The sequence below is a fragment of the Dendrobates tinctorius genome, unplaced genomic scaffold (assembly GCF_039654945.1).
Source record: "Dendrobates tinctorius isolate UK_male_01 unplaced genomic scaffold, ASM3965494v1 ptg000120l, whole genome shotgun sequence".
NCBI lineage: Eukaryota > Metazoa > Chordata > Amphibia > Anura > Dendrobatidae > Dendrobates > Dendrobates tinctorius.
The window spans coordinates 3,226,642-3,249,645 of NW_027361788.1; the positions used below are offsets into that span (position 1 = coordinate 3,226,642).

General features: G+C 45.1%; 1 protein-coding gene across 1 annotated transcript in view; it reads left to right on the top strand.

Moving 5' to 3' along the window:
• CRB2 (crumbs cell polarity complex component 2) overlaps positions 1-23,004 on the top strand; it is a 197,316-nt gene that overhangs the window by 133,851 nt on the left and 40,461 nt on the right. Inside the window, exons 5-6 of the mRNA XM_073590693.1 lie at positions 3,010-3,192; positions 4,381-4,494. Of these exons, the coding sequence (XP_073446794.1) occupies positions 3,010-3,192; positions 4,381-4,494 (297 nt within the window). The remainder of the gene's footprint in view (positions 1-3,009; positions 3,193-4,380; positions 4,495-23,004) is intronic.

Here is a 23,004-nt window from a genome sequence, read left to right on the forward strand (position 1 = left end):
TGACTGCTGGAAATAGCTGAGCACAGCGCTTGGCTATCTATGACTGCCCCATAGAGAATTAATGGAGTAAAGGTGCATTCCGAAGCCCTGTACCTTGGGAATGGTGGGTATGTCAACAGCTGGACCTCCACCAACACACAAGTTATCACCTATCATTTGGATGAGTGGCACTGGCAACTTAAAATGTTGGAAATAATTTATTGTATACTGCTCAAAAAAATAAAGGGAACACATCCTAATACATTGTGTTGGTTGTGTTCCCTTTATTTTTTAAGCAGTATATTTAATTCCAAGTAGTATCCAATGTAGTATTCTTACTAGTGATGATTGAATATGCTGGGATAAGGTGCTACCAGAGCATGATCGGGTGGTAACCGAGTGTCTTCAGCGTGCTTGAATAATATGTTCGAGTCCCTGCAGTTACATGTCTCGCGGCTGTTTGACAGCCACAACACATGCAGGGATTACCTGTTTGTTAGGGAATTCTTGAATGTGTGGTGGCTGTTGATTAGCCGTGCAACATGCAGCTGCAGGGACTCGAACATATTATTTGAGCATGTCGAAGTCACTCGGTTACCACCTGATTATTATCTGACAAAATCTATTTTAAGAAACTGGGTCTGAGCAGAAAAAGTAAATTAATGTGCATGCAAAATGTAATTGCATATGAACACATGACCTTTACACAGAGAAAACCAAAAACAAAACACAAAACAAATATCCTGGAATAAAAAAGTAAAAAAATATATTGCAAAAATTGCATGAAGGTAGTAATAATAGTAATAATAAGGGTATTTAGTTAACATAATTTTGATCAAAATAATGTAGAAGCCATCCCGCCACGTCACGGCAACCCTTGTGGGACAGTCCTAACTCTTGTATTTAAAACCTTTCCACTTGTCAAGTGACGTAAATGTGAACGAGGACAGAGGGACTGAACCACCAGTAATAGTGTAGGCCAGACAGGATGGATTTTCCAACTCAGAAACAGGGCGGTCACACCCTTATATGCACAGAATGCACAATGAAACAAATGAGAAACTGGGTCTGAGCAGAAAAAGTAAATTAATGTGCATGCAAAATGTAATTGCATATGAACACATGACCTTTACACAGAGAAAACCAAAAACAAAACACAAAACAAATATCCTGGAATAAAAAAGTAAAAAAATATATTGCAAAAATTGCATGAAGGTAGTAATAATAGTAATAATAAGGGTATTTAGTTAACATAATTTAGATCAAAATAATGTAGAAGCCATCCCGCCACGTCACGGCAACCCTTGTGGGACAGTCCTAACTCTTGTATTTAAAACCTTTCCACTTGTCAAGTGCCGTAAATGTGAACAAGGACAGAGGGACTGAACCACCAGTAATAGTGTAGGCCAGACAGGATGGATTTTCCAACTCAGAAACAGGGCGGTCACACCCTTATATGCACAGAATGCACAATGAAACAAATGAGAAACTGGGTCTGAGCAGAAAAAGTAAATTAATGTGCATGCAAAATGTAATTGCATATGAACACATGACCTTTACACAGAGAAAACCAAAAACAAAACACAAAACAAATATCCTGGAATAAAAAAGTAAAAAAATATATTGCAAAAATTGCATGAAGGTAGTAATAATAGTAATAATAAGGGTATTTAGTTAACATAATTTTGATCAAAATAATGTAGAAGCCATCCCGCCACGTCACGGCAACCCTTGTGGGACAGTCCTAACTCTTGTATTTAAAACCTTTCCACTTGTCAAGTGACGTAAATGTGAACAAGGACAGAGGGACTGAACCACCAGTAATAGTGTAGGCCAGACAGGATGGATTTTCCAACTCAGAAACAGGGCGGTCACACCCTTATATGCACAGAATGCACAATGAAACAAATGAGAAACTGGGTCTGAGCAGAAAAAGTAAATTAATGTGCATGCAAAATGTAATTGCATATGAACACATGACCTTTACACAGAGAAAACCAAAAACAGTCAGTCCCTCTGTCCTTGTTCACATTTACGTCACTTGACAAGTGGAAAGGTTTTAAATGCAAGAGTTAGGACTGTCCCACAAGGGTTGCCGTGACGTGGCGGGATGGCTTCTACATTATTTTGATCAAAATTATGTTAACTAAATACCCTTATTATTACTATTATTACTACCTTCATGCAATTTTTGCAACATATTTTTTTACTTTTTTATTCCAGGATATTTGTTTTGTGTTTTGCTTTTGGTTTTCTCTGTGTAAAGGTCATGTGTTCATATGCAATTACATTTTGCATGCACATTAATTTACTTTTTCTGCTCAGACCCAGTTTCTCATTTGTTTCATTGTGCATTCTGTGCATATAAGGGTGTGACCGCCCTGTTTCTGAGTTGGAAAATCCATCCTGTCTGGCCTATACTATTACTGGTGGTTCAGTCCCTCTGTCCTTGTTCACATTTACGTCACTTGACAAGTGGAAAGGTTTTAAATACAAGAGTTAGGACTGTCCCACAAGGGTTGCCGTGACGTGGCGGGATGGCTTCTACATTATTTTGATCAAAATTATGTTAACTAAATACCCTTATTATTACTATTATTACTACCTTCATGCAATTTTTGCAATATATTTTTTTACTTTTTTATTCCAGGATATTTGTTTTGTGTTTTGTTTTTGAAAATCTCTTTTAAGGCCAGGTTCATTTGAGGCATCTGTTAGTCCATTATGAAGAAAATATGCACTGCCTGAACAGAATGAAAACAGATACTGAATGAAAGAAACTTGCAGTCCTTTTATATAGTTTATTTTTTTTATATTCAATAGCAACAAAATCTGACAAAATTATACAGTAAAAAACAAAAACACAAAAACATAAAGCTAGATCACCACAACTGTTTTGCCAAAACTACACAAAAGTATCTTTCTTCACTGTGTTAACATGATCTGACCCACATGGCTCGCATCCGCATGCAGAGCCCCTACTATCATTTCCCTCCCCTCTTGATACTTTTTACATTTTTCTTTCTCCAGGATACTCTGGAAATCACTGTGAGTTGGATATTGATGAATGTGCTCACCATCCTTGCCTACATGGCGCCCTCTGTATGGACCGATCAGATCAGACACTATATGGAGCACAACCAGAGTTCAGCACAAACTTCAGCTATGACCGCGCCGCAGGATATGTGTGCAGGTGTCAGCCCGGATTCACAGGTAAGACGCCTGTGCATCGCCCACTAGGGCTGGGGGTTACTCGGTACTGGGCCGGTCAGTTCTTAATGGGGATGTCACGGCAGCAGTGACCCGGTCCGTGACCCTGGGTGCGCAATGGAAATGATGAAGATGATGATTTTAGGAAATAAAGATAGGGATAATTAGTGACGCCACCCGTGGTGTTTGGCAAGGAAGGTGATAGCCAATGCTGCAAAAGAGACCGCTGGGGCTGTTGGTGATGCAGCTTACAGCCTGCGCTGACCCCCTGGCAACTCAACACCACCGGAGCTGCTGCAACCCCCCAATCTACTGTCTCCTCCCCATTACTCTGTAGGCTGTAATCCCGTGAGGGCAGGGCCCTCTTCCCTTATTATTATTGAGCTGCTTCTACAAATATCTGGTTTCACTCCCTTGAAAAGCACACGCAAAATGCGAGTCAGGTCTATCTCTTGTGGGTGCACACAGTCTCCTATAATCATGGGTAAGCACTTCAGCTGTATGGCACTTTTATGAGCACAGTCACTTTATTTATAAAAACACTGCCTAACTGTTCATGCCATCTTTGCTGCTATAAGGCCTTTCTCTCTCTTTACTCTCCCATTTTATTTATTGGGATCTATTATATAAGGGAGATGGTTCATATACAAACCCATGTGTATTGACCTAATTTATTATGCGGTTGCACTTTTCCACTTAATACTATGGTTTCTTCTTTTTGTGACCTCTGTACAGTTTTGTTGATGTTGTATTTTTAATATTTGTTCTCAGTAAAATATTGTTTTTATTATTTCTATATGTCAGTAGTCCAGTTTCCTTTGAGTGCAAATATATCTTTGGGAGTACTCCACTATTTTATCTTACTTTAGGGGGCAGAATATACACTATTGATCCTGGCCCTATAGTGAAATGTGTTTTTTTTAAACATTCTGATACAAGTATCTGGTTTATGAAGAAGTGGACACACTCTAGTCTTACTGATAGCCAAAATTACAAAGTGCACCGATCTGCTTGCTTTACCTAGTATATTTCTCAGAATAACTTTAATAAATCTATATATAAAGTATTAGTGAATTTGAGCCAATTCCATTTTTCTGTATTGGATGATATAAAGTGGAGCTGGCATTGATGCCTTGATACTCCGATGAACACACCATATATTGCCGCTCACCACATGGACTTTATTTCTAGGGGAAAACTGTTCTGTGAATATTGACGAATGTGAGTCTGCTCCATGTCAGAATGATGGCTCCTGTGCAGATCTGATTGATGGATTCATGTGTGATTGTGCTCCTGGATACACTGGTAAGTCAGATATTTCTATATATCTAAAATGATAGATTTCTGACATACAATGTCCATATGCAATCCTCGATCTCCGTGCTGCACTATGGGGGCCGTGATTAGATGCCTGTGGTTGTGTGGTATTGGAAGTTACATGTGGGTGCTCTTCCTCCGCCGGCATTACTCTTCAGCCTGCCATGCTGTATGGACATTACAGACTGAATATGTGCAAGGTGACACTATTGTGTAGGTATTATGTACCTCGTCAGTGCCTGGAAGGTTACACCGGGATTTTATACCTGAGTAGTATAAATGCACAAGAAGGTTCACAATTTTTAAAGGGAACCGATCAAGATGATTTTCACTACTGATACTGGCAGTGTTGCTGTATAGGTCCAATAAATAACAATAAAAATAAAAAGGCTGAAAGCAGCCAATCAGTGATAGGGGGCGGGGTTATACACAACTCATGAATGTGGAGGACTACCTGGCGGCAGGTTTACTAGTCCTCTAGTGATAATCTCCTGCTGATAAAAATAGTAATTTTATCAAAACTACAGCAAGTAGCCCAGTAAGTGACACATTTGCTGTAATCCAGGTATCTGCCCCTACATTATGCTGCTTTTAGATTAGGTGGCGAAAACTTGGCGACAGATGATATATTTGGGACCCCCTTACCATGAAGTCTCCATCACTCCTTTCAATGACAATGTGGTTTTCACTGGAGAGCTAGGACTTTCCTGCTAGATTGGAATGTTGGGTCTTTCATTTCACCTTTACACCCTGTCATAAATGGATGTTCTAGGAAATGACCTTCAGGATTCAGTTTGGGACTGGCTGCATTGGTGAAATATCACTGCTGCAGCAAAACCATTGAGGAGAGAGGTTCGCAGGGTGGAGGTTGTTATTTTACAGGGCTGCAGTATATGAAATTTATCTGATCATTTACTTAAACTGGAAAGCCCCTTTAAAAAATAAGTGTTTTCCAGTTCTATAGAAAATAATAGCAAAAGACTGACCATTACTTCCAAACAGACGACAGGAGTGAACAGGTGCGTACTAAGAGTAGCCATCTCCATTTGCAACTAACAAATAAAGCAGCACTTCTGTAGTGCTATAGCATGCAAACATGAAATATCTGAAAAAAATGAATTTCATTACTGCTCTAGAAAATGAGAAAAATTGAGAATATTTAACGCACAAATTGGCCAATTCATGTGGACCCAGCAGCCACGATAAGCCTAGGAGAGGATTCACATTAGGCAGGTTCCCAACAAAGAGAATCGCCTTATCGCGGCTACCGGGTACAAATGAATTGGCCAATTTATGCACCAAGTATTCTCAATTTTTCCTATTTTCTAGAGCAGTAATGCAATTCAGATTTCATGTATTTTATGTTTTCGTGCTATAGCGCTACAGAGTGCTACTTTATTGGCTGTAGAAAATAATAGTCTGACCTTTGATCAGGGCATGAGCTACATAGGTGGCCATGTCCCACAATTTCCTACTTGCAGGTAGGATGGTCCCGGTTATGATTTCCTCCTGTAATCAGACATTTGATCCTACTGAAAGGAATATGGAATATCTGTAATTGATCAAGAAGATTCCTAAAATGTAACGGCGAACGCTATGTAATCACCCACATGTGGGATAACTATTTCACCTAGTCTTTGTATATGAGGCACAGGTCTTAGAGAAACATACTTTCTTTTATAAAAGGAAATGAGGTCTAAAGAACGAGGAATTTGGTTTGGAGTTTCAGACAGTGACCAGTGGAGGAGTCTGCCTTCCGTGCCCTACATTCTGCTATGTCAGCTTCCCTGGAGGGCAGCAGAGCTTGAGAATGTAGTGGGAGCGGCGAGCAATAAACAGTTCACGAGGTCTAGTGGATTAGTGCAATGGGCTGAGAAGGTCTTTCGGGTACCAATGTGGTACACAACTTATATGTATACTTCGCATCTGTCTGTCCTACAGGTGGAGCTGCACATAAGACCTCTACACACGAAATAACCTCAATATAAAGATTATAAAGATCTACTCCCGTTATAGGTGGTGTCCAAATGAAAGAAACATAGTTAAATGTTTTAAAATTGCTAATACAGGTTGGTCCAATTATATGGATACACCTAAATAAAATGGGAATGGTTGGTGATATCAACTTACAGTTTGTGGCACATTAGTATATGGGAGGGGGGAAACTTTTCAAGATGGGTGGTGACCATGGCGGCCATTTTGAAGTCAGCCATTCTGGATCCAACTTTATTTTTTTCCAATGGGAAGAGGGTCATGTGACACATCAAACTTATTGAGGATTTCAGAGGAAAAACAATGGTGTTCTTAATTTTAACGTAACTTTATTCTTTCATGAGTTATTTACAAGTTTATGACAACTTATAAAATGAGTTTAAAGTGCTGCCCATTGTGTTGGATTGTCAATGCTACCCTGTTCTCCCACTCTTGACACACTGATAGCAACACCGCAGAAGAAATGCTAGTCTAAGGGCTGTCAGATTCCTTGTAGGAGTGCTTGGACCTGACATCCATAATGTGGTGGAGCACAATCTTGCTGGAAAAACTCAGGGAACGTGCCATGTTCAGTGCATAAAGCCTGCAACACATGATCATGTAGCAATTTCAGATATCCAGTGGCATTGAGCTCTCCATTGATGAAGAATGGCCCCACTATCTTTGTACCCTATATACCACACCATACAATCAATTATGGGTGTCAGGTCAGAGCATTCCTACATGAACAGTTTCCTGGAAAGTGGATTGGTCGTCGTGGACCAGTTGAATGGCCACCCAGGTCTCCCGATCTGACCCCCTTAGACATTTATCTTTGGGGTCATCTGAAGGCAATTGTCTATGCTGTGAAGATACGAGATGTGCAGCATCTGAAACAATGGATACTGGAAGTCTGTGCTTGCAATTCTGCAGTGTTGCTATCAGTGTGTCCAGTGTGTCAAGAGTGGGAGAAGAGGGTTGCATTGACAATCCAAACACAATAAAGTTTCATTAAAACCAAGCACACCATTGTTTTTCTTGTGAAATTCTCAATAATTTTGATGTGTCACATGGCCCTCTTCCCATTGAAAAAAATAAAGTTGGATCCAAAATGGCCGACTTCAAAATGGCTGCTGTTATGATTGAGTCACCGAGGAGGAAAAAACAAAACACAAACTCAGCCCAGAAAATCAGAGAGGTTGGAAACTAGCGGATTGCAGACCCCTAATCCTATCACACAACTAGCAGTAGCCGTGGAGTGTTCCTACGGTGATCCAAGACACCTCGTCACAGCCGGAGATATAAATAAGCCTAAAGAGAGAAAAGGGAAAAACTGACTGCCCCAGAGCAGACCCCAAAGCAACAGGCAGCCCCCAACATATAATGACGGTGAAACAAGATGAAAACACTAACACAGATAGAAAGATAGGTTGAGCAAATGATGGGGCCCAAGCTAACTAAAAAGGACAGGACAGAAAAGCTGCTGTCTGCAATCCGAAAAAACCCTGCTAAAAATATTACCAACACAACTGATAAGCAAAAAGGACCCTGAAGTCACTAGACTTCAAACCCTATATCAGCACTCAGATTATTCTGAAAGCAAAGCAAAAGAGAACACTGATCAAGGAATAAGAATCCAGCACACCCCCGGCCGGGGATGGCGGAACTCAAAAAGCAAGGTAAACAAAACCAAAACTAATAAGTTCAATAGCAGAGCAAAAACTTATCTTTGGGAAGCAGGAATCAGAATGGTCTCCAAGAATCCAGCAGAGAAATCACCAGCCACTCAGAAGGGCATCGGCTGCCTTATATCCAGTCTGAAGTTCCTGTTACCCAGTCACAGTCCACCTGATCAGGTGTTTGGTTTCTTTCATCCAAATCAGCCTCACTACCTTCCTTCACCAGAAGAGGCAGATCCTCGGACACAAAAGGTGAATGAACAGATGAGCTCACAACAGTACCTCCCCCTTGAGGAGGGGTCACCGAACCCTCATCCAAGCCACCAGGCCGATCAGGATGAGTCCGATGAAAAGCATGCACCAATCTTTCGGCATGAATATCAGAGGCAGAAACCCAGGAATTATCCTCCTGACCATAACCCTTCCACTTAACCAAATACTGGAGTCTCCGTCTAGCCAGACGGGAATCCAGTATCTTCTCTACCTCATATTCCATGTTACCTTCAACCAACACAGGGTCAGGAGGTGCCGCCATAGGAACCACTGGTTCAACAAACCTCTTCAACAAGGACTTATGAAACACATTATGAATCTTAAATGTGACAGGAAGAGCCAACCGAAAAGAGACAGGATTAATAATCTCCAAAATCTTGTAAGGTCCAATAAATCTAGGTTTAAACTTTGGAGAAGCCACTTTCATAGAGATATTCTTTGATGACAACCAGACCATATCACCCACCTTAAACCGGGACCAATGGTCCTATGCCGGTTAGAAAACCGCTGGGCCTTTTCCTGGGAAAGAGACAACTTATCCACCACTTGGTCCCAAATCTGCTGCATTCTTTCCACCACAGTGTCAACCCCTGGACAGGCAGAAGACTCCACCTGCCCTGAAGAAAATCAAGGATGAAACCCAAAGTTACAGAAAAAGGGTGACATCAAAGTGGCAGAACTAGCTCTATTATTTAAAGCAAATTCGGCCAAGGGTAAAAATGAGACCCAATCATCCTGATCAGCAGATATAAAACATCTCAAATAAGCCTCCAAAGTCTGGTTTGTTCTCTCCGTCTTCCCATTGGTCTGAGGGTGAAATGCAGAGGAGAAGGACAACTGAATTCCCAACTTGGAACAAAAGGTCCTCCAGAATCTAGAGACAAACTGAACTCCTCTGTCCGATACAATGTTCTCAGGAATCCCGTGCAAGCGAACCACCTGTTGCAAAAACAAGGGCACCAACTCTGAGGAAGATGGCAACTTAGGGAGTGGTACAAGATGGACCATCTTAGAGAATCTATCACAAATCACCCAGATAACAGTCATCCTCTGAGAGACAGGCAGATCAGAAATAAAATCCATTGAAATATGGGTCCATGACCTCCTGGGCACCGGCAAAGGCATCAACAACCCACTAGAACGAGAACAAGGCTTAGATCGGGAGCAAGTCTCACAGGACTGCACAAAATTTCTGACATCACGAGACAAGGCAGGCCACCAAAAAGACCGACTCACCAAATCTCTAGTACCAAAAATACCTGGATGACCAGCCAACGCGGAGCAATGAACCTCAGACATCACTTTCCTCCTCCACTGGTCAGGAACATACAACCTACCACTGGGACAACGCTCAGGCTTATCCTCCTGAAACTTCTCCAGAGCACGTCTCAAATCAGGCGAGATGGCAGAAAGAACCACCCCCTCACGTAAGATGGTAGCAGGCTTGGTCACAATAGGAGAATCAGCCAAAAAACTCCTAGAGAGGGCATCAGCCTTAACGTTCTTAGTGCCCGGAAGAAAGGAGACCATAAAATCAAAACGTGTGAAAAACAAGGCCCACCTGGCCTGTCTCGGATTCAAGCGTTTAGCCGACTCAAGGTAGATCAAATTCTTGTAGTCAGTGAGGACCACAACTTGATTTCTAGCTCCCTCCAACCAATGTCTCCACTCCTCAAATGCCCACTTCATGGCCAACAGTTCTCGATTCCCCACATCATAGTTGCGTTCCGAAGGAGAGTACTTTCGGGAAAAGAAGGCACAGGGGTTCATTTTAGATGTTACAGGATCTTTTTGGGACAAAACAGCTCCTGCACCAGTCTCTGAAGCATCCACCTCCACCTGAAATGGAAGTGAGACATCGGGTTGTCGCAAAACCGGAGAAGAAGTGAACCTCCGCTTCAGCTCCTGAAAAGAAAAAAACAGCCTCTGGAGACCAATTCAGCAAATCAGCACCCTTCTTAGTCGAATCAGTCAATGGTTTGGCAATAACAGTAAAATTGGCTATAAACTTACGTTAAAAATTAGCAAAACCCAAAAACTTCTAGAAAGCCTTCAAAGAAGTGGGCTGCACCCAATCATAAATGGCCTGTACCTTGGCCAGGTCCATTTCAATAGTTGACGGAGACAAAATAAATCCCAAAAATGAAATCTTCTGTACACCAAAAAGACATTTCGATGCCTTAACATACAGGGAGTTTTCCCTCAAAATCCGGAACACAGTCCGAACATGTTCCACATGAGAGTCCCAATCCCTGGAAAAGATCAAAATATCATCCAAATAGATGATCAGAAACTTATCCACAAAGTCCTGGAAAATATCATTCATGAAGCACTGGAAGTCAGAAGGGGCGTTAGTGAGCCCAAAAGGCATCACCAGGTACTCAAAATGTCCCTCCGGAGTATTAAACGCTATCTTCCATTCATCCCCATGCTTAATGCGAATAAGATTATACGCCCCCCTGAGGTCAAGCTTGGTAAACCAACAAGCACCTTCAACTCTAGAAAATAGGTCAGAAATCAGGGGTAACGGATACTGACATTTAACAGTAATTTTGTTAAGGGAGAGATAGTCAATACAGGGCCTTAATGAACCATCCTTCTTGCCACAAAAACCAGCACCCAAGGATGAAGAGGATGGTCTAATATGACTCTTCTCGAACGACTCCTTAATATAAGAACGCATAGCCTCATGTTCGGGTACAGATAAATTAAAAAGTCGACCCTTGGGAAATTTACACCCCGGACTCGGCTCAATTGCACAGTCATAACTCCTATGAGGAGGCAAAGACGCAGACTTACTCTCTCTAAACACTTCATAAAAATCAGCCAAATAGTCAGGAACCTCATGCGACTGGGGAGAGGTGGAGAAAACAGGAGTGTCACTAAGAGCACACCGACAACCCCAACTCACCACAGACACAGATTTCCAATCCAAAACTGGATTATGGATTTGCATCCAGGGGAACCCCAGCATGATGGTATTATGCAAATTATGCAACACCAAAAATCTGCAATTTTCCTGATGGTCTGGGGCGACCCGCATTACCACCTGGGTCCAAAACTGAGGTTTATTCTTCGCCAAAGGAGTAGCATCAATACCCCTCAAAGGAATAGGCGTCCGCAGGGGTGTCATAGGGAAACCACAACGTTTAGCAAAATCCAAATCCATTAGGTTCAAGGCCGCTCCTGAATCCACAAAGGCTTTAGCAGAAAATGTGGACAGGGAGCAGATCAGAGTAATTGCCAGAAGAAACTTAGGTTGTACACCACCTACAGCAAATGTGTGTGCAAAACGTTTCTCTCGTTTGGGGCAGACAGAAATAATATGAGAGGCATCTCCATTAAAAACACACAGGTTATTACGCCTTCTAAACTCCTGACGTTGCGCCCTAGACAAAACTCTATCACATTGCATAGGTTCAGACATTTGTTCAACAGGTGGCAGCATTTCCCGTGTAATTTTACATTCACGTAAACGCCGATCAAACTGAATGGCTAATGACATAGAATCGTCAAGACCAGAGGGAACAGGAAATCCCACCATAGTATCTTTTACGGTTTCTGACAAACCCTTCCGAAAGAGAGCTGCCAAGGCACCATCATTCCAAGTGGTGAGGACCGCCCACTTTCGGAATTTTTGACAGTACAGTTCTCCAGAATCTCGACCCTGGCTCAATGCCAACAGGGTCTTTTCAGCTTGATCAATCGCATTAGGTTCATCATACAACAACCCTAAGGTCAGAAAAAATGCGTCCACATTAGTTAGAATAGGATCATCTGGCACTAAAGAAAACGCCCAATCCTGGGGATTGCCGCGCAGCAAGGAGATGACAATTTTAACCTGCTGCGCAGAGCTCCCCGATGAGTTAGGCTTCAAGGCAAGAAATAATTTACAATTACTCTTAAAATTCAAAAATTGAGACCGATCCCCAAAAAACACATCAGGAGTGGGGATTTTTGGTTCAGCAGCGTGTGAATGAACAAGATAGGCAGAAATTCCTTGCACTTCAGCAGCGAGCTGCTCCACACGATCAGACAATTGCTTAAACTCCATCAGAAAAAAAAAATATTCCTCCTACGGCCTCATAGAAAAAAGAGGAAAAAATATACACAAAAAAAAAAATTCTGACACTTTATTTTTTTTAACAATTCCTTCCTGCTTATGAGTACCCTAGAATCTGCGGTATGGCTGGTGATTCTGAAGTTCCTGTTACCCAGTCACAGTCCACCTGATCAGGTGTTTGGTTTCTTTCATCCAAATCAGCCTCACTACCTTCCTTCACCAGAAGAGGGAGATCCTCGGACACAAATGTGAATGAACAGATGAGCTCACAACAGGCTGCCATGGTCACCACCCATCTTGAAAAGTTTCCCCCCTCCCATATACTAATGTGCCACAAACAGGAAGTTGATATCACCAATCATTCCCATTTTATTTAGGTGTATCCATATAAATGGCCCACTGTTGTGAGCTCATTTTCTCATTCACCTTTGATGTCCGATGAACTCCCTCTGCTGGTGAAAGGAGGTGGTGAAACTGATTTGGATGGGAGAAACCTGTCACCTGAACAGGTGGATTGTGATTGGACATCCGGAATCTCTGAGTGGATATAAGGCAGCCGACGCCCTGTAGGGTTGCTGGTGATTTCTCTGCTCTGGCCTCCAGTTCAGTTCCTGTCTTCTAAAGCTAAGTTTTGCTCTGTTATTGTTCCATCAGATTTTGACTGATTTGGTTAGTTTTTTGTTCTGCCAGCCCCGGCTGGGGCTCTGCTGAATTTCCATTTTTGTCCCTAATCGGTTAAATCTCTTTTGCTCTGTCTTCAGAATATATCGGAGTGCTGATATAGGGATTTTGAAGTCTAGTGACTTCAGGGCCATTTTTCCTATCAGACGTGTTGGGACATTTTTGGTAGGGTTTTTGCGGATTGCAGCCATCATCTTTTCTGTCCTTTCCTATCTAGTTAGTTGGGCCCCATCGTTTGCTCTGCCTGTCTTTCTGTCTGTGTTTGTGTTTTCATCTGTTTTCACCGACCATACATGTTGGTGGCTGTCTATTGCTTTGTGGTCTGCTCTGGGGCAGTTTAGATTTCCCCTTTTCTTTCTTTAGGCTTATTTAGTTCTCCAGTTGTGAAGAGGCGTCTAGGACTGCCGTAGGAACGCTCCACGGCTACTGTTAGTTGTTGTGAATAGGATCAGGGGTCTGCAATCTGCTAGCTACCAACCTCTCCGGCTTTCTGGACTTAGCTTGCATTTTTGTTTTTTCCTCCTCCGGTGACTCATTCATAACAGCCCACCCTGTATGCAAACAGAGTGAAAGAAAACTTGAAATATACCCTACCTATTGGATGCAGCAATCCTAAAACTCAATATCGAGCCTTACCACATGACTTAAGAAAAGAAGGCAAACCAGAAACTCCCTTTGCAGACTCGTGTTTTGGATTGTTTACCGTTCATCAAAGCAGGAGATCTAATTTGTCTGGGTGAGAGGCCTCTGATGGGCGACATAAGGGATAACCTCTTTCCTTGTGCAAAGTGCCAGTGTAAGGAGACTTATAGGCCATTCAGTTGTCCTATGGGAATTCAAATATGCCATGTGCCTATTCCGAGATGAGGGGCAAACACCACGAATCATGTGTCTGCAAATTGAGTTTCTAGTTTCTCTTCTTATCCAAAGTCATATTACAAGGCCATTTTAAAGGGTTGATATTGACTTCTGGGATTATTACCCCCAATAGGTGGCACTACCATTCCTGTCCACTTTCTCTCTGAAGAGGAAACTTGCATATTTACATTTCAGAGGAGCATTGTATGGCCTATATGCCTACTTATGCTGGCTTGGTACTTTCAACAAGGAGAAACTTTACCCATTAGACCCCCTATAAATTGGTATTTAATGCATCTTTACATCTGAATAGTGTCTCTATATTGAGCTACAAGCCCCTGTCTTGGGTATCTATCCATCCCCTTCTGATTTATATCACCTACCTGAAACAGTATGATGCATTTGCCCATGATCAGAGCTGTATGCAGTCATTACCTTTTTTTGTCTGTGTTGGATTCTACAGAGGAGGGAGTTGGCTTGGCTAATGAAGTAGGCAGTCAGCCAGTCCCCTTCACACTCTGCTCATGTGCCATTGTCCAAGGTTGGACAGGAACCAGAGGAGGACCTAGGATTAGAAGAGTGGGACACCTTTCACTATAATATTTTTCCTCCTATAAATTGACATTTTTACCCAGTGGTCGGGGTCCCAGTTATTGGTCTAAAGCCTATATGAAGCATGTCTGATTTGCTTAGACCGTTATGTAGGACAATCAGTTCTGTGCCAGATTGTTCAGTGAAGACCCCTTTTCCTGGCATATAAACATTGATTTGATTCCCTCGCATGTATAGCCGAGCTTGGCTTCCTCTGGTAATACCTGCTGATCACCAGTGTTTGAGAAGCTGTTTCCACTGTGCATTCATGTGCAAGGGGCTCTTCTTGAAACTGTGGGGAAGTGGACTGACCTATGGACCTGTCTGAAGAGGAACAGTGAATGTAAAATGTGCAGTAAACATACTTGAAATGAATTTGTATGTATATGTGGGGAGACAGCTAGAAATTGTGAAAGATGGTGAAGTACTGGGTTTTGGCCACTAGGGGGAGACAAAGAACAGCAGGAGAAGGAGATGCTGCAGTACTAAGGTTTAGCCACTAGAGGGAGACAGAAGAAGGCAGGGAAAGGACTTAGCAGCTAATAGTAAAGAAACCGCAAAGTCATGGTGGGTGGAGTTACAGGGACTCAAGAGGGGAATACCCAGGGAGGGGAATAAAAGGGAGAGAGAGGGAGTTCAGGGGAGTCAGTCCAGGAGGAGGAGTTCAGCGGAGGGAGAGACTGAAGGAGGAAGAGACTGAAAGAGGAAGAGCTCTGGAAGAGACTGGAAGGAGAGATGGAGGGTGGCCCTGACAGGAGAGCCACAGGACAGAGGAAGCCCGGGGGTACCAGACGGACGGATTCGGACAGGCGAAGCGCTGTGTTGGTAGGCCTAGGGCAGACACAGCGATAGAGCCGTGAGGGACGTCAATTTAGGAGAGAGAAGTAGGTGAAAGGTACCTGGGCCTGTGTGTACGGAAGCTGTCGTGCTGCTGTGGTCGTCGGGAGGACGGCCAATAAAGAGGACCTGTTGAACGTACACCGATTTCTGTCTCCAGTCTGTTCACGGCGAAAAAGGGTCGACCCCCAGTCGGCTCACGCTCTTACAAGTGGCGTAGTCGGCAGGATCATCACTGCATAATCCACCAGCGCCAGCGGTGAGACCGCGCCGAAGATTGAAAGGACCTGCAAGGAGTGGGTTGAAGATCATGATTGGTGAGCTGTAATTGGAATTATCTGATTGGACTGGATGTGGACATTGCTGGATTTGACTACAGGGGCCAGGAAGGTGACTTTTGCAATTCTACAAATGGCGGCTGTCGGAGTGGAGGAATGCAGCACTAAAAGAGAATGCCGGGGTGAGCCGAGCCGAGGCCGCCCCTGGGGGGAGCAGTTGCCAGAGTAGCAGGCATTCACCTGTCCTGAAGATCTGCAGCAGACCTGCGGAGCTGGAACCGGAGGAGCGCTCGCCTGCGGCTCAGGCTGTGTCGGAGCAGCCGCTGGAGGAACTGTTGCCGACCCTCCCTGCGGAAACATGGGCGTGGCCTGGAGGCTGGTGCTGCCGGACGGCGGGATGAAGAACAGCGGCGGACACAAGACGACGGGACAGGAAGCAGCGGAGGAGCAGCAGGGACCAGCGACACCTCGGCCACGCCAGTCGCTCGGATGCACCGGTACCCAGAGGAAATGCAGGGCAGCCTGAAGGAATCCCTGGCGCTGGGGAAGGTGAGCATTCCCCCGGCCCAGCTGGCGGCACCGCAGGCAGTTCCCGCCCCCACACCCCATACGCAAGCTAGGCCCATGGGCCCCGACACCGGCCCTCAGCCTCCCCGCCCAGCCTCCTCTCATCCAGCATCCCTGGCTCCCGATGGATCTGCGGCCCATGCGAGGCAGACCGCTGACTGCACCATCGACTCCGAGCCTCCCCGCCCGGCGTCGCCCTGTCCCGTGTCTCCAGTGTGGGGGGGCCTGCATCCCGAGACAGGGGGCTACCTCTGCCGTGCTACATACCACGGCTGCGGCCTGTCCATCGAGGCCCACAGCCGCTCCGTCCCTGCTCCAGATCGCAGCTGCGGCTGGGTCACCGGGCTCCGCGGCCTATGCGGGGCCGTCTGACGTCCGTGCCATCAGGCCCCAGCTTCCCCGCTCCGCTTCCCACCGGCCAACATCCCTGGCCCCCTGCCTGCGGCTCGACCTGCAGGAGCTGAGGGCCGGACGGAGTGGAGCCACAACATCGACAGAGAGGAGCGCGCCTCTGCCGCGACCGGTGGTGAACCGCTGGGCTCCGACGCTGTCCCTCGGTGGGGATACGAGGCCTGGGGTCCTTGTCGCCGGCTGCCCGCGTTCCCACTGGGCATCCCCTGGGGCCGCCGGGCCCTCCAGAGAAGGTGTCGATCCACGCGCAGGGGCAGCTGAGGACTCCTCTGCCCCTGAGACTTTTCCGCTGTTTGGAGATGCTGCGGCGGTGGAGTTCTCTTCGGCCTGTGCCAGGGCCTGGTTATCAAGTGAAGATATGGTGCAGGATGCGCGCCACAGATCTATCCTTGGCCCCTTCTTCCCCTTTTAATGCATCTCTCAGGAGGGAGATGGACTCCTGGGTCTTGGGCAATAAGAATACTTGGGGCCCAGGAACAGTCAAGACATCCAGGGGGCTCCACGGCTGTGGAGTTCCTTGCTGTTGGCGGAACATCGGCCATTAGGAGACGGCCCGGAGCACCGCCGAATACGGACTACCGGGACTGCTGTGCGCTGTTGCGCAGCATAGGGACTGTTCCGCGTCCCCTTGGGGTAAGAGACCCCATCTCCTGACATGTCAGGGATGTGTGGGGGTGCTTCCCACAAAGGAAGGGGGTGCACCACTGTTTAAAAAGTTGCTGATAAATGTTTGAAACGTTGCATAATGATGCTGATTGTTACAGATGTAGATATGAAGGGGAATATGCCGTTGAGATAGTTAACATATATGTTGAAGAAAATAGTGAGTAGTTTAAATGTAGTATATTAAGATGATAATCAATGTAGAATGTTGCAGGGAATAGGATAAATGTTGTACCCATCAAAAGTAGTGTATGTTGAAACTATGTATAGTATGTATAGTTAGTTTAAAAATGTTAAGCGAGAATGATTCAACAGGTCCACAGTGTGAAACTAAAGAAAATGCTTGCCATGACTGATTATACTGGAAGGTACAAGATGGTTTATTGAATTGGAATAGACAGCGGTCCATAGATCAGGCCCTAAGTAGCACAAACACCCCAAAGTGTAAGAGGGAAGCACACGGTGACCTGATAGGCCAGAGCCTCGGTCATTCTGCCCCAGATTTGGAAACGGTTCTGAAAGTGAGAAAAGTGGGGGAGACCACCCATTGAGAAGTACGGGTGGTCCTACCCCAATAATAGAGAATTGTCATAGAGGCGTACGCGCCGGCGAGTAGCTGTAAGCTACTCGGAACATGATTGCTCCCGGCTCTGTTCAGCATCCCACGTAGAGCTAGAATTCTCCAGGCTCTGCTCAACAGCCGGTCACATGGACAAAAGAAAGTGGGGAAGTTCAAAGAGGAAAAACGAAGGGGACGAGATTGTCGGGGACGTCAATGGTAAAAGGAAGGGGGTATGTGGGGAAGTGGACTGACCTATGGACCTGTCTGAAGAGGAACAGTGAATGTAAAATGTGCAGTAAACATACTTGAAGTGAATTTGTATTTACATGTGGGGAGACAGCTAGAAATAGTGAAAGATGGTGAAGTACTGGGTTTTGGCCACTAGGGGGAGACAAAGAACAGCAGGAGAAGGAGACGGTGCAGTACTAAGGTTTGGCCACTAGAGGGAGACAGAAGAAGGCAGGGAAAGGACTTAGCAGCTAATAGTAAAGAAACCGCAAAGTCATGGTGGGCGGAGTTACAGGGACTCAAGAGGGGAATACCCAGGGAGGGGAATAAAAGGGAGAGAGAGGGAGTTCAGGGGAGTCAGTCCAGGAGGAGGAGTTCAGCGAAGGGAGAGACTGAAGGAGGAAGAGACTGAAAGAGGAAGAGCTCCGGAAGAGAGTGGAAGGAGAGATGGAGGGTGGCCCTGACAGGAGAGCCACAGGACAGAGGAAGCCCGGGGGTACCAGACGGACGGACTCGGACTGGCGAAGTGCCGTGGTGGTAGGCCTAGGGCAGCCACAGAGATAGAACCGTGAGGGACGTCAATTTAGGAGAGAGAAGTAGGTGAAAGGTACCTGGGCCTGTGTGTACGGAAGCTGTCGTGCTGCTGTGGTCGTTGGGAGGACGGCCAATAAAGAGGACCTGTTGAACATACACCGGTTTCTGTCTCCAGTCTGTTCGCGGCAAAAAAGGGATCACCCCCAGTCGGCTCCCGCTCTTACAAGACCACCACTACATACTGCTAATCAAGCAATAGCACAGATCTGATTGCCAGAAAGTTATTTATTAGCACTGGAGAGCGTACAGTGGCCATCAGTAGATCTGATCAGATTCACATCAGAACATACTGACCATAACTTTACTACGACTGAGCAGCCAAGACTGCAGAGTCTCCATAACCCTGCATCTCCTGTCCTCTATATAAATAATCCCACACCGGTCACTGTATGTGTGAAATATGATGAGAATTAAACAGAACGTTTCACTCCGCGAACGCTGAAACTGACAATAGCGGGGGTACTGTACCTTTAATAGGACATGCACCATTGGTTTAGTGAGCAAAGCCTGGCCTGGAATAAACAACATGGCCTGACGAGAAAATAAAGCCGCTAATCCCCTGCGCTCTGTGTATTAATCCCTTCAGAGTCAGCTTATTAGTTCATATTAGGCTCACAGGCCCTTCACCGTCACCGTGAGAAGAAAATGCAGCCCAGGCTGGGAGAGATCGTGACTTCGCTGTGACTCCATCGGGCACACACCCGATCACAGGCTCAACTGAACGAAAGCTTACTATTAAAAATACTGCCACACATACAGTGAGTTCGGAAAGTATTCAGACTCCTTTAAATTTTTCACTCTTTGTTTCATTGCAGCCATTTGATAAATGCAAAAAAGTTCATTTTTTCTCATACACTCTGTACACTCTGCACCTCATCTTGACTGAAAAAAACAGAAATGTAGAAACTTTTGCAAAACTGAGCAATCGTGGGAGAAGAGCCTTGGTGAGAGAGGTAAAGAAGAACCCCAAGATCACTGTGGCTGAGCTCCACAGATGCAGCAGGGAGATGGGAGAAAGTTCCACAAAGTCAACTCAAATTACTGCAGCCCTCCACCAGTCGGACCGTTATGGCAGAGTGGCCCAACGGAAGCATCTCCTCAGTGCAAGACATATGAAAGACCTCATAGAGTTGGCTAAAAAAACACACGAAGGACTTCCAGACTATGAGAAATAAGATTCTCTGGTCTGATGAGACGAAGATAGAAATTTTTGGTGATAATTCTAAGCGGTATGTGTGGAGAAAACCAGGCACTGCTCATCACCTGCTGAATACAATCCCAACAGAAAAACATGGTGGTGTCAGCATCATGCTATGGGGGTGTTTTTCAGCTGCAGGGACAGGACCACTGTTTGCAATTAAAGGAAACATGAATGCGGCCAAGTACAGAGATATCCTGGATGAAAACCTCTTCCAGAGTGCTCTGGACCTCAGACTTGGCTGAAGGTTCACTTTACAATAAGACAATGACCCTAAGCACACAGCTAAAATAACAAAGGAGTGGCTTCAAAAAACTCTGTGACCATTCTTGACTGGCCCAGCCAGAGCCCTGACCTAAACCCAATTGAGCATCTCTGGAGAGCCCTGAAAATGGCTGTCCACCAACGTTCACCATCCAACCTGACGGAACTGGAGAGGATCTGCAAGGAAGAATGGCAGAGGATCCCCAAATCCAGGTGTGAAAAACGTGTTGCATCATTCCCAAGAAGACTCATGGCTGTACTAGCTCAAAAGGGTGAATCTACTCAATACTGAACAAAGGGTCTGAATACTTATGACCATGTGATATTTCAGGGTTTTTATTTATAAATTTGCAAAAATTTCTACATTTCTGTTGTTTTCAGTCAAGATGGAGTGCAGAGTGTACATTACTGAGAAAAAAATGAACTCTTTTGAGTTTACCAAATGGCTGCAGTAAAACAAAGAGTGAAAAATTTAAAGGGGTCTGAATACTTTCTGTAACCACTGTGTATACAACTCACATACCCACTGAATTGTAAAGTGCTGCAGAATGTTTACATGAATAAAAACTGTTGTTATTGATTGTATTATTATTATTATTATGATATTTAATTCCTTAATAATAATCTTCTAAGGGCCAGGACTAAGATTGCATAGGACAAGATACATCACAATGCCACAGTATTTTTACTTATTCTATGCACATGTGTGGCGGCTTTTATTATGGCACTATAGCTGTCACTCCTATAGGGATATTGTGGGTGGCATTGTTATATGAGCGCTTTATCTGCCACGACTGGCGGTTCTATCAGAGGTGTCACTTGAAATGTCCAACAGGGCCCCAACTATCACAGGTCTGTGTTTAATGAACATTTGTTAGTGCTATGGCTAGCACTTAAAGGGAATAAGTCACAATAGGTTTGCTATGTCATCTGAGAGTGGCATAATGTAATGGAAGAGACCCTGAGTCCAGAGATGTGTCATTTATTGAGCTGCTTGGTGCAGTTTTGATAAAATCACTTTTCTCAGTTTGAGATCTATCAGTTCTCTGAATGCTGAGCTGGGCACAACCTTGCCCACATCACTGATTGGTGGCATTCTGTGTACGCAGTACTTTGATTGGTGGGGTAATAAAGCACTCATAAATATGAAGGACTACATTGCACAAGACAACTAGTCCTCTAGTGATGATGTCACGGGGTTACCTCAACAGAGTAGATCCAGAAGAACGCAGCGGCTGGTGGCTCCGCCTTCGCCACTGAGAAGTAGCACTTCTCCGGTGTATTAAATGTGTTTGCTTTGTTTCATCGGGACAGGGGTTAATTGGCCATGTGGTAATCCCTGCATTCAGCTGTGCTCGGTTAGCGCTCCTCTCTCCTATAAAAGCTAGACCTGCTGGCCAGGTCCTTGTCTGAGTTAGCACTTGCTACAAAGAGCTGGAGAGGGAGAAGCTGGTGTTTGGAGTGCTGGAGGAGTTTATTGTGCGACTGTTGCTTGGTTTGTACGCTTGGAAACTCCTCATCCTTTCCTGCTTTATTTTCTCCCCCCCCCACCCCCCGTCCTTCACACCCTGTAGTATACCTCTGTTGTTCGTGAGAGTATATTTTGTGTGAGTGGAATTTTCTTTTACCCTTGTCTCGTTCCCCTGTCTGTCGGGTTGGTGTACTGCGGTACACGGTAGCGCCTCTCCTCCCCGAGTGGGGGAAGGGGACAGACGCAGGGCTGCAGCTAGGAGACAGGGCATGGGCGGAGGCCCCGGCATCCTCGCCATCTGAGGAATCTCGGGGAACAGGGCGAGCTAGGGTGCCCCCTAGTGTCAGGGTCAGGAAAGTTGCTCCTTGTCCCAGTTTACTCGCCAGTCCTATCGTGCACAACCCCTAAAGGTGAGAGGCCGCTCATCCCGATCAATTGAATACACGTTGTTATTGGGTCCTTCACAAGTGCGCTCCTTGTTCCATCTTTTTTTGCACCTACATTATGCTGATCTCAGATTAAATGGCAAAATCTGCTGACAGATTCCCTCTAAAAGGTGGCAACTACTGGTGCAGTTGTGATGAATCATCAGAACTTGCATGTCCTGATGCCCATTAGATGAATTTTTTCCTTCACATATGAAATGATGAAGCTCGCATGGCTGCAGAATTGGGTGGCATCCTTGTCATTTCTCTGTGAATACATTAGGAGGTTGAAGTTGTTGTAAACTGTATCTGTCACTGGATTAACTTTGAATTCCTGTGATTTACACATAGGGTGGCGAACCTGCTAACTTAGCTTATCAAAGAGCCGCTCATAAATTCAAATGTGTTGTTCCTATAATATGTCATGGCAAAACAGGAAGCTTGTGAGTTTAAGCTTATCCAGAGCAGTGTGACAATATAGCAGTAGAGTGGAGTGAGTGGAGACTCAGCAGCTGCAGGGAGGAGAGACACTGAGAAGCTTTCAATAAGCCTGAGTGGGTGGCGATTCAGCAGCTGCTGGGAGGAAGAACACTGAGGAACTGTCACAGGTCGGGTGGCTAGAGATTCAGCAGCTGCAGGGAGAAAAGACCCTCAGGAGCTTTTGATCTGGCTTTTTGGGTGGAAAGTCAGCAGCTGCAGGGAGAAATGACCCTGAGGAGCTATTGATCAGGCTGCGAGGATGGAGATTCAACAGCTGCAAGGAGGAGGACCACTGAGAAGTTTTTGATCTGGGTGGGTGGAGATTCAGCAGCTGCAGGGAGAAGGGACACTGAGAAACTTTCCATCAGGCAGGGTGGGAGAAGATTCAGCAGCTGCAGGGAGAG